Source organism: Sinocyclocheilus anshuiensis, unplaced genomic scaffold, assembly GCF_001515605.1.
Source record: "Sinocyclocheilus anshuiensis isolate Anshui unplaced genomic scaffold, SAMN03320099.WGS_v1.1 scaffold152, whole genome shotgun sequence".
In the NCBI taxonomy this organism is placed as follows: domain Eukaryota; kingdom Metazoa; phylum Chordata; class Actinopteri; order Cypriniformes; family Cyprinidae; genus Sinocyclocheilus; species Sinocyclocheilus anshuiensis.
Window position 1 is genome coordinate 185,470 of NW_015555781.1, and position 12,636 is coordinate 198,105.

General features: G+C 41.7%; 1 protein-coding gene across 1 annotated transcript in view; it reads right to left on the reverse strand.

Annotated features, from left to right (window-relative positions):
- Positions 1 to 12,636, reverse strand: part of LOC107674699 (cAMP-specific 3',5'-cyclic phosphodiesterase 4C-like) — a 43,917-nt gene that overhangs the window by 15,712 nt on the left and 15,569 nt on the right. The window contains exons 2-3 of the mRNA XM_016468776.1: positions 558 to 696; positions 139 to 185 (exon numbers count right to left, since the gene is read on the reverse strand). Coding sequence (XP_016324262.1) covers positions 139 to 185; positions 558 to 696 — 186 coding nt within the window. The remainder of the gene's footprint in view (positions 1 to 138; positions 186 to 557; positions 697 to 12,636) is intronic.

Consider the following 12,636-nt stretch of genomic DNA (forward strand, 5'->3'; position numbering starts at 1 on the left):
TAAAGAGGGATTTAGTTGATGTGCTTAATGCTGCATGGTGATTCTGGGATAAAATAACTTCCTATGAGGCCTTTTAGAAATGAAAAGTGGAGACAGTAAACAGTGAGACTGTGCTGTGTGTTGAGGGAGACGGCTTACCCCTCGCTGTTGATGGAGGAGTTTCGTGACATGGTCTTGGGGGACATGTCGTAGTCAGAGTCGGAGCGGTAGAGGAAAGATTCCCTTCTCTGACTCTGAGGGAAGGAGGGATGGAGCAGTGATAGTGGTGAAGATTGCCCTCTACTGGCATAAATATAATTAGCATTGCCTACTGGGAGGAGGGCTGCACTTGTTATGAACTGAGCAATGTGAATATAAAAATATTACTAAAAATATTATTTATTTAAAAAATATTATATAACTATTACAGTATAAAAATTACACACACATACATATATATATATATATATAGACAAAATAAATAAATAAATAAATAAATATATAAGGTCTAAATATGGAAATATGCATAAACACACACACACACATTTGCTGTTTCGTGACATGGTCTTGGGGGACATGTCGTAGTCAGAGTCGGAGCGGTAGAGGAAAGATTCCCTTCTCTGACTCTGAGGGAAGGAGGGATGGAGCACCAGCCCAGGACTCGCCTGCGAATCCATAGGGCTGCGGCCAGGAGAGGGCCCATTCTCCCCATCATAGCTGTAGAGAGAGAGAGAAACCAAAATAACAGGGAGAGAAAGTAAAAATACATGTCTTGTCATTTAGCTCAAACAAAGCTTTGCCAGTGGCAGCATTAGATTTCCAGTCTCTGTCCAACACAGCACAAATAGAGATGTGAAGCACAAACAATCATAATTGCCTCTTACTATAGAGACAGCAAACGCTCTCTGAATGTAAAAAGAGCTGATGGAAGACTGCCACCCTGAACAACCATTAAAGGAAATCACCAGCCTAATCAGAAAACAATCCTCAGCCGCCACTTCACAATTTATATTCTATGAGCACTATGTAGCTTAAAGGAATAGTTCATGCAAAAATGAAAAACCTGTTATTATCTGCTTACCCACGTCACCAAACCCTTTTACTTTGAAAGAAATGTAAGTCACTTTGGATAAAACTGTCTGCCAAATGCATAAATGTAAGTTGGTTCTTGCATGTGCTGTAACCATAAGTGACATGCCAGTTCAAACATGCAAAATAGACATCTGAGAGCTGCCGTGGAACGTTTTCTATTCTTAATACTTCAGAAAGCATGGAATATGGTGATGTGGACTTCTTTTATGATGTCCTTTTTTTTTTTGGCCCCTTATATTTCACAGAAAAATAACCATAAAGGTTTGGAACCACATGTGTGAGTTAATAATAATAATAATGTGGCATGATTTTATATGGGTGAACTACTGCTTTAAGCTTTATACTAAACAGACATCTGTGGAAGGACTAATCCACACACTTTTAGCATTAAACGTGACTAGTGGCAAAGTACCGGATACAGTGTCTGACCCCATCTGGGGTTATAATAGACGTACTATATTTGCTCAGTTATCGTGGCTCTGTGATAATGAATGAAGACTAGTCATCCGGAGAGCCTAATGACTGCAGAGCTGAAAGTGAGCATGAAACCTATTGCAGGTCATTTGCCTGTAGTAAACAAGGCATATAATGCCACCAAATCCAAATGCAAAAGCAGATATAATAAAAGACAGGGAGAATGTTGGAAACAGTGCAAAGTACATAGCTCATCCTCAAACCATTTGGCTGGGATCACCTGTATGCTGCATCGGAGCCTCATACATCTGAAAAAGCAGCTGCCCATGGAGCTCATATTGGGGTCAGGGGTCATGGGCACAGTGCGAGAGGAGCCAAGCAGAAGAAAGAGAGGGTTCTTGCATGATTCCAAATTCCTCAATTCTGGTTCCAGCCTCCTATGAGTCATGCCAGGAATTATGGGTACCAGCACCAGCCAAACCTCAAACCAAAGCCTACACTTTAGAAGTGAAGCGTCAGAACTAGGCGCCTGCCAAGACTTCAGTCTCTCTCTCGCGCTGTCAGTCACTCTTCCTCCCCCTCACTCCCTTGCTTCTCACAGACAAGACACTAAAACCCCTCTTCCCACACGCAGTGCATGCGGCATCTGAGCTCGTCTCCTGCCCCTAACTGCAGAACTGAAGGTAGTTTTAGCCTGTGGCTATGGAAAGCTCCTGTTTCTGCATAGCAGCTGGTGAACCGGATCTGGACTACGCCTAGGTTCAAATCTGTATTTTATGCTAGTTGTTTACATTTTCTTTATCACACAGATGTGCCGTGCCTGTGCTGGTCCTTTCTAGCAGCTGCCGTCCCCTCTCTCTGGAGATCCTGAGTGATGTGAATCCACAGTAAACAGGCCCTGCCTGTCGTCTCTATATGCCCCTCGAGACAAACACTGCCTCAGGCTCTTGACCTACACCTCCTCTTCCCTCTATATCGCTCTCCTTCTCCCATCAGTCTGCTTTCCATCTAAATCCTTCCTTTTTACAGTTGCTCCTTCTCTTTTTCCACACTCCTTATCTCGCAGCTCACAGAATTCCTCTTGCAGCGATGGGAAGAAGATGGAGTTCACAAGTACTTAAAAAAGCTTGAGGAGAACAAAAACATGAAGAAGAAGAGGAAGAGCAAGAAGGAGGGGGGTGACTCATGGCCTATCTAAATATTTACATGCCCTAGGTGCATGTACGGCTTCTTCCAAAACCATTTTATTTTTCCAGCAACAACTGCCACACCAATTACACATGACAACACACAGTTAACCTTAACGAGTCAACGTACCACTGCCTGTCACTATCTGCATTACTACAGCAGTCAGGCTTTACTGCACAGTAGAAATAGCAGCTTTCTGTAAAGCCATTTCCTATTATGAAGAACAAGCTCTTTTTCTCAGCACTAACACTGCACCTTTCGCTCGGAGTGTGTTGCTTTTTGTGCACTGTATTCATGCCTGTAGAGGTAGTGTATATGTGTGTGTGTGCGCGAGAGAGAGAGTGAATGTGTGGGCGCACACGAATGCTCCTGCTTTTCTGTCTGTGCTTCACTTTAATGCCTCCTGTAGTCATGTGACATTTGTGCTGCTCAGAGACTATCCACAAAGGAGCAAACAATAAGAAATTAGAAGCCTTGTCAACCAGTTTCCCCCTCTCCACCCCTTTCTTGTGTTGTGATTCGAGCCCCTCTCTTTCACCCTCATTCTACCTCCTTCTCTGGCTTTTTACCAGTCTCTGTCTCTTCTGTCTCTCAAAGATCTCTGCCTTTCACTGCCTCCTTCTCTGTAATTTGTGTCTATAGCTGTGACTCAGCCCAGAATAAAAAGCAAGCAGAATGCATGCTGCGATATTGGAGTTCTCATTTGTTTATAAGGCACAAGAGACACACTTGCTATATACCCTCATAGACACACAATCAAAGGGTATTTTTGTGTGTTTGTGTGTGTGTAACTGTCGTGTCAAACACTGCATCACTAACTCTTGGAAATTCAAAACTGAGCTCCAAGAATTGAAGGAATACAATATTTGCTGTTTTAGGAATTGTTATAAATAGCATTAACATCAAGTTACACATCTATGTGTGCAAATGGCATTTCTTAATAATCATAAAATAATTGTGGAAGAAGAAGCAGCAATTATCTTGCATCAGTAATCAATGAGGGTGGAAAAATGCATTAAGCTTTCATCATAGATAATGTACTCGCAAAATACACACCCAACGCACTTTTTTCACACGCTGTGAGTGCAGGATATGCCATTGGCAGCTCTGGCTTTCATTCGGCGATAACAGAACCCCTGGAAAGTAGCACACTGGACAATGACATGATGATCATAGGGGGGCACAGAGGAAAGGATTTGTGCCAGCTGGGTGAGTTTCCTATAAAAGATAACACATTAGCATCAGCACATCCCTGTGCCTCTGAAAACAGACCCTAGTGAATTGATTGGGTTGTTTATGTATCTTCTACACCACGCTAAATGACCTTGGAGTGACTGTAAAAAGCTGCAACCTTACAATAATTCCAGAAGACAAGAAAAGCAATTACTGCTTTCAAATACAAAGGTGCTCAAACTGATGCACACCAAAGTCTAAAAATAAAAGGAATGGTTATACGGTAAAAGTCCTGAGTAGTGTTGTCACGGTACCAAAATTTCAGTATTCGGTACCGATACCAGTGAAAATCCACGGTTCTCGGTACCAATTTCGGTACCAAAGCAAAACACAAAAACATGTTAATTGAACAACATTTTTATTAATAACGTTAAACAAAAATTAAATGTACAAAACCAATGCCATTTAAAAGTGTTTCAAGTTTTTCCACAAGTAATAAAAGTAAGAAAAAAGTAAACAAGTTTCACCCAGAAGTTTAGTCATAGTTCTGCTGCCACTGAAAAACATCTGTAAACTGTTGTCTGTTTTAGGGTTTGCTGGTGTGTTTCAGGATCTTCCTCAGTCTGCAGCTGTAAAAGAACAATATAATATACTTCAGTAAAGCAATGGGCTGAGTCTGACCAAATGCCGTTCCGAGGATAAAATACGCATGTTTTGGCGGGGTTCCCTGGTAAAAATTCGCATCCCAGGGGCTAAATATCACGTTAGTGGGGTCGTTTTTCAACCCACGGACATGAAAAAGAACCCGCGGCAACAGTGTTAAAGCAGCCCAATTCCGCGGGAACCGCGGACTTGGCAACACTGGAAGAGGCTAGCGCATCAAGAACCGGGTTGACCGGGTACTCGGTACCACCTGTACTTAAAAAAACCTGGTACCGTAACGTTTTCATTTTTTTAGTACCGACTTGGTACCGAAATACCGGGTCTTTTGACAACACTAGTCCTGAGGGAATAATTAAAATTCATAATAGCTCACACATGTGCCCCCTGAAGGCTTCACACAATGAGAATGTCCTCCTAACGTCCAAGAGGCTGCCTGAATGTGACAGCACAATTAAAGTAATTTGATAAATGTTGTACCGTCCTCTACACAGTCCAGGATAGTGCGAGTGGAGACATGATTCGTTCAGAGCTTTTCGAGATGGCAGTTTTGAAATGAATTGAATATAAATCTGGGCCTATGAGTAATAGAGCGTGTAATGCTCTAAAAGAAGTAGCTTTGAGTCACAAGGATTTAGACTAAAAGACGACGCACCAAATAAACGTATGCACTAAAACTACCCCCATTTTCCCTCCGAAATCACAATCTTAATGCCACCACAATGTAATCCCAAATTTATAGGTGAACCATCGACCCCTCATCTGAAGAGCTTGCCTCATGTACATCCTGCAGAACGTACTCCCCATTTGCCATTACAAAGTGTTCCGGTAGCTCATTCCGAATGTTCTCACTTACAAAGCAATAATAAAATAATTTGATTATGCTCCATTAATACTCTGGGCTTTAAAAGGCTTTGAAGTTTGAGTCAAGAAGCTGACTGAATTAATTAAAACTTGGTGTACAGTATGTGGGGAACAGCATGGAGGATTTACAGACTCACTCCATCCAATGACCATCTTATTGAGTTCTTACTACCAGTAAACACAAAACCTGGGCCCTAGAGACCCTCAAGCTCCCTGAGCACCAGGGAATGTAAAATGTAGCCTAGAACTTTGTTTTTCGGCCACACACACGTTGCAAAGTTTCGGGAATGACGTCAGTATATTTATGCAGGATTCACTCTCGAAGTAGCAGTGATTGACATAGTGATAACCATAGCAACAGACGGGACAAAATATGTGAAAATGTGCATTAAGACTAGAGCACCCTCACTCATTTCAGAAGCACCCTCAGTGATTATTTCTGGAACCTGGTTGATACGCTTTTATTGCAAAACTATATACAAAAACAACAAAATACAAATGCACTAAATAAAATAATTGAATAAATGCATATTTACAATTTAAGCACTTAACTAAAATAAGTAGGCTATTAATAAAATAAATAACTAGAGAAGGCTGACTATAATCAGCTTGCTTCCATTTAGTGAGATAAGCCTACTCCTCACCTGATTTAGAAAAAAAGCTCTTCGTCTTCAGAGATGCGAAGACAACGTTTGAGCGTGTACACGCAATATCTGAGCGAGAGCAGAGCCAATTCATAAAAAAAACAATATTTAAAAGCACACGTCCAGTTTTGTGTGAGTGAAGGAAATACGCTTGGGAGTAGAGAGATTGGATCGCGCACATGGATCGCGTAAAATTATGCGCTCTCGACATTGTCATTAAGATCACATTATAGAAACCGCCTAAAATTAAGTATAAAGAAGAGAAGAAAGCAGCCCGAGGCAGCTGCCTATACACATGCCAGGATCCGCCACTGCCAGATGCAGTTAGAAATTTACCAAAAACAAGCCTATCGCAAGACATCTGGTAGGGGGGCACCTTGGGTGGCCAGCCAAATTTCAGGGGGGGCCGGTGCCACCCCTAGCCACCACGTAGACACGCCCTTGCTGAGCACACGGCTGTAGTCCATCAGCGGAGCAAAGTGAATTCTTTAAGTGGGAAGAGCAAAAGACCTCTCACTAAAAAAACAACAACTTAATTCTCTCCCTTTCAGTTAATGATTAACGCCTCCCCCGAACTCCAACCACCACCACCCGCTCGCCCATTCCCAGCACGGCAGCCTGAATGGAGAGTGACAGTTATTTCCTGCCTCCACTTTCTCCGCTGCCAAGCACAGATGCTTGTTGCTTGTGCACCAAGTGCACACCAATGCCCCCGATGACTGCCTCCCCCTCTCTTCACCCAGGCATTTAGCACCTGGTTGATTGCTGCGTTCAGGAGGGGGCCAGAGGAGAGGGTAGATATAGGGGAGTGGGGGGCAATCATAAAATCAGTGGTGACTGTATATGATGCTGTCACATCGCTGGCTCTTTAATCAGCAGCTGAAACCATGTGATAGAGCTTTTATTGTGGCACCCTGTCCCTTTGGCAGTGCATTACAGCGAACTGTGTCTCATCAGTCCCCGCTCTGACTCACAGAGATATTTAAGGGAGCGTGTGGAACACTCTCTTCCAGCAGCTAGAGTCATGGTAAAACCTGCAAGGCTCCTGATGTTCCGCAGCTCAGCCTCTTCCCTCGAGACAGGTGAGTGACCAGCTCCCAGAGGGCAGGTAAGCATAGAAGCTGAAAGCCGGCTGTGATCTGCACTGGAGGCTGTGCCCTGTGTCACAGTCCCGCACAAACACGCAGGCAGGACTGAAAGATGCAGGCTGGCCATGCTGTGCTTCCTGGTGTGAAGTCATCTTGCAACAACACCGTGCTCCAGTCAGATAAGAGAGCTGGGGATTACAGCAGATTATCTGACAGACAGGATCAGAAGCACCCCATTGAAAGTGTCCCAACAGTGAGAGCTCTACCATTACAGACAAGCCAGGCATCTGCCCTCAGGAAGAGGCTTTAAAGCCTTGATACCATTGATTCAGCTGTACAGTCATTTCTCTGAGAGCCATTGAGAAGATTGATTTTACTGTCTATATTATGGCTGGATGCGTTTCCAAATTCCATATAAGCCTGGGTTTTGCACATAGAGTGACTCTTCTGTGGTGTGCGATGTCGGAGTCCTGTACAGACATGATAGACTGCCACAAAACTTGATTTACTACCGTCCTGCTCCCTGTCTGTTTCCGATATCTCGGAGTAACACTGCATCAGTCATTCGTGCATTAATTTGTTCTTTGGCTTGATTTCTCTGTTTTCATTAAAGTCCTTGTGGGATACCTTTCAGTTCTTATTAGCCAAATGATATTAGCACACTGCTGACTTCAAGAACAGTACTCCGTCTTCGCTATAAATAAATGCACCCCAGAAAATTTTGTCAGCATTAACATCAGCATTCATGTCTTTCCAAACCAGTGTGACTGAGAAGAAAAGAGAAGAAAAAGAAGAAAATACTGAGACTTTCAAGCTTTAAAAAGGACACAAAAACATAAAGTATCATACTATTGGTCCATACATCTTGCACACTATAGTCTTCTGGTAGCTTTATTTGATAAATGGAACAAAATTTAAGTTGTAATTCACTGAAAATAAAATGTCTGATTCATAAACTGATTGAGTCAGACAATTTCTTTACTTCACAGATTATTCATCAATAACAATGTAAATTTCAGTCTGTTCCTCACACTTCTCATGACTTTTATGGTGTTCTATGTTGTTTTTATATCTTTTTAAAGCTTTAAAGTTTTAGTCGCCATTTATTGTAATTGAATGGAAAAAAAAAATCAACCAGTATCACAATTTCATCTTTAGTGTTTCAGGGAACAAAGAAAGCCATACAAGTTATACATTATCTTTGAATTACAATTTTTGGGTGAACGTGACTGGCAGGCTGACTGCAATACATGACATGATTCTGTTCGCCGCCCCACAGCACTCTCCTCTCAATCCCATCCTGCAGTGTCACCCAGATGTGACCTCATAACAGCAAACTTCACCCATTGAACCCCACTGCCATGCCACAGTAACCAGCACTGAGAAACATTACTCAGTGGTGTTGGCACTGCCCAAGCCAAGCAGCCAACAGCCTGCCAGCTCCCTGCTCAAATACTCAAATCTGACTAATTCCTACTGAGTACAGTCATTGGCACCCCAAAGGCTCTCTCTACCCCCGCTACGTTCACTCCTTTCATTCCCTAGTGCGACTCAGCTCACTAACCTTTTATATAGAAATCGTCCCTGTGCATCTAGGGGCCATGAGGAGTAATGGGAAACTATTAAGAATCTGTTTTCCAGCATTCACATCTTTTAACAAGCTTTAGTGAACTGAAATGTCAGGGGGAAGCCCTGAACAAGTGTTTGTTTTAATGAGGGTTGCTTGCGATTAGCATCTGTCTGCTTTCAACACTCAGCAGCACTTGAGCACTTCCATCCTCACTGGTTTCAGGATACTGGGATTTATAGCACATCATAGGCTGAATATATAAATGGACTGGGAGGAAGATACACAAAGGACCATGTACAACTGAAACTATTTCATTCTCAGACACAATAGCTGAACTGAAAAATGGAAGTCTTGAGCTTTGTTCAAATCTTACGTAATCAAAAATAGACCCTTAAGTAAGCTGCGATGCTCCATTTCACTGCATGACGACATATTGATTTGTTAATAGCACCAATCGAACATCATTTCCTAGTGTAATGACCAAGACAAAGAAGTTACTGAGGAAAGGAATTCCATAATCAAGAGAGCAGTGGTCAGTTGGCTGTCTAACAAAGGCCCTTCAGAGACACCATTAGAGACATCGCAACTGAACTGGAAATAAAATTAACACACTGATCCATGTAATGAGCCAATCAGGGATATTGACACTAGCCCGGATCCAGTAAAAGCATTCATCCTGTGCTTTTAGACGGCACATAGAGTATCATGCTGCATACACCAAATCTGTAATGTACAAACCAGCTTCCAGAGCTGCACCCCCGCCATGATCTCCTAGTGCAGCCCACACACAGAGGGGTATCTTTAGTGTATCACCCTGTCTCTGAGATGGAAAGCATAACTCCCCCTCTGCAGGCTGGGGCTGCTAGGGCTCTGTTATTTTAATCCAGACTGGAGAGAGAGAAAGAAAGAGATACAGAAAAAGAGGGATGGAGTGAGTCATCAAGAGCTACCTTTGTGTCACTGTAGAGTTGTCTTCTGCAGCACCATCATCTCTCCATCTCTCTGTGCACCAATCTATCTGTTACATTTCAGACAAATATCATTGCTATCTATCTATCTATCTATCTATCTATACACTGATCATTCACAGCATTAAAACCACTGACAAGTGAAGTGAATAACATTTGATTTTATCATTACACTGACACCTGTCAAGGGGTGGGATATATAAAACAGCAAGTAAACAGTCAGCTCTTGATTTTAATGTTTTGGAAGCAGGAAAAATGGGCAAGTGAAAAGATCTGAGTGACTCTGACAAGGGCCAAATAGTGATTGCTAGACAACTGGTTCAGAGCACAATCCTGTGGGGTGTTCCCGCTTTGCAGTGGTTAATACAAAAGTGGTGCGGGGAAGGACAACTGGTGAGCCGGCATCAGGGTCATGGATGCCCAAGCCTCAATGATGCATGTGGGGAGCGAATGCTAACCTGTCTGCTCCAATCACACAGAAGAGCTACTGTAGCTCAAATTGCTGAAAAATGTAATGCTGGCCATGATAGAAAGGTGTCAGAAAGCATCACAGTTTGCTGCATATGGAGCTACATAGCCACAGATTGGTCAGAGTGCCCATGATGACCCCTGTCCACTAACAAAAGTGCCTACAATGGGCATATGAGTGTCAGAACTGTACCATGAAGCAATAGAAGAAGGTTGTCTGATGAATCACATTTTCTTTTAGATCAGGTGGATTGCTGTGTTAGTCATTTACCTGGGGAGGACGCAGGCACAAGCAGTGTTATGCAGTTTTCTGCTAGGAAACCTTCGTTCATGGCATTCGACTAGATGATGACTAGATCTATCTATCTATCTATCTATCTATCTATCTATCTCTTCTGATTTCCATTTGTGTTTTCCACGGTGTAAATCTGAAGTTCCTGTCTTCCCTCTTTGTGCCAGGCAGTTTATTAATGAGATTTTATCTAATATGGCAACCTTCACAATCGATTTGTCACACAAAATTTATAAAGACACAATGATATGATACCAGAGTATGAAAAACATATCATGAATGCTGACTGGTATAATGAGGGAAATTGAAATGATGAGTTTAATTGTAGGAAACAGGATAAGAATGTGAGCAGTGTTTTCATTTGGTAATTGTATTTTATTATGTATTTTTTTTATTAATTTGTAAAACCAGTCTCCAGGTTATGGTAGTTGGCCTTGCAGAACGACACTGATAGACAGATGAGTGGCACTGAATTGTCAACAGTGGACAGCAATAAAAGATTTAAACAGAAGCCTATGAGGGTACATTCACTTCAACATAGGTATTACACCTATATTTCTCTTAGGATTAATTAAGTTATCCTGAGAGGATAATAATTATGCTCATTGATAGAAAAGGCAAAAACAGTCATTAGTGAGAGAGCGAAGAAATCTATTCCATGGAGCATTTTGCTTAAACCACATTCACCCTGAGGCTACACGCTAGTCACATTGTGTTGTTTTAGGAGACTCTGTCAAAGCTAAAAAGTTTAAAAAGATTTGAGACAGAAAAATAATATTTTAAGTTTGTCTGAAGGAAGTGTCAGGCTCTTTTTCACAATGCAGAGGCGCTGCCTGACATCTGTCTATCTGTGTCACTCCAGCTGTGAAGCCCCTCCAAAATCAATTTTGTCTGAATGTTTGCAGCCTTGACCTATCAGCAAATGGGCATCAGCAGTGGTTGACACTGACTTGCTTTTACTAGAAAGAACAGCTCAGACTCTGGATTGGTGATGTCATGCTTTCTTATCGAATCCCACTGGCTTTTATTTATAGTGTTTTCACACACTTTTATAGTTCATGTGATTTGATTGTGTTTGACGTCGGGCTACTTTAAGGCAATGGCCTGCATCACATTGAGAAAGAGCTTTATGTGAGAGTTTGTCACTTTATCTTCAATTGGAAAAGCGGCTGGATTATTTTAGACACTTGGGTCCAGGGCTGGTAATGCTGAAGGATCCATTTAGGCTGTGCATCTAGACTTATGCACTAAAAATGGGCTATTCATAGACAGCATCTTTGTTTCTGCAGCTGCATTTGTCTTATCTGGTCCTCTCTCTCCCACTCGCTCATGAACAAAATCATTCTTTTTCAGCTCCTTTTACCTCTTCTCATGTGTGTCTCTTAGCACTCCATCTTTCACAATCTATTCTGTCACTCCTCAGTACACAGAAAGTAAATCTTTCCACATCTGACCACCCTCTGATGAATGGACTTCAATCACTGCTCAGCCAAGCGATACATTCATGCACGTAGACATCATGTTTCAATTGATATTTATGATGGTAATTGAAGGCGAGACATATAGGAAGCATTGTGGTTACTGACTGCGCACTGGGAGTAGTTATTGGCAGTGGATTGAGTGGATGCAGCGGAGGAAGCGATTATTGGTGGAGAGATGAAAAAAGGGCAGTAGAAAATATAGGGCAGTAGAAAAGCTTTACTTACAATGGTAAAAACACATATTTTTCTATTTACATGTGACAGCAATGAAAAACATGGATGTATGTGAAAAAACAGAGCAGAATGTGTCCAAACCTAAATAGAATGAGGAAGAAATTGTATTGTGTTGTCAAACTCCCATTGCATTGTGCTTAGTTGTTTTTGGTTGCCGAGCAACATAACAACTTGACACATTAATATAAAATTCTGCTGATGTGCAGTGGCTTTGAATGCGGCTCATTGTGCTTTTGTAATATTATTTTATTTTGTTTTTAACTCATGTTACATAATGTGAAGCTGTTTGGGCACTGATGCCAGATTTATCATTCATTTGTTATGAATAATCATCTTTTGGATGGCATCCATCAAGATCCAAATAAAAAGAAAACATAATGAAATCAGATGAAGTACCTTTCAGCTGTTAAGCAATTAATTTACCGGACAGTCCGAAAAATGTATTAATTTAAAATATAAGCCATTTTTGATGATATAAAAATATAAACATATACCCTATGCCAGTTATGTATATATATATA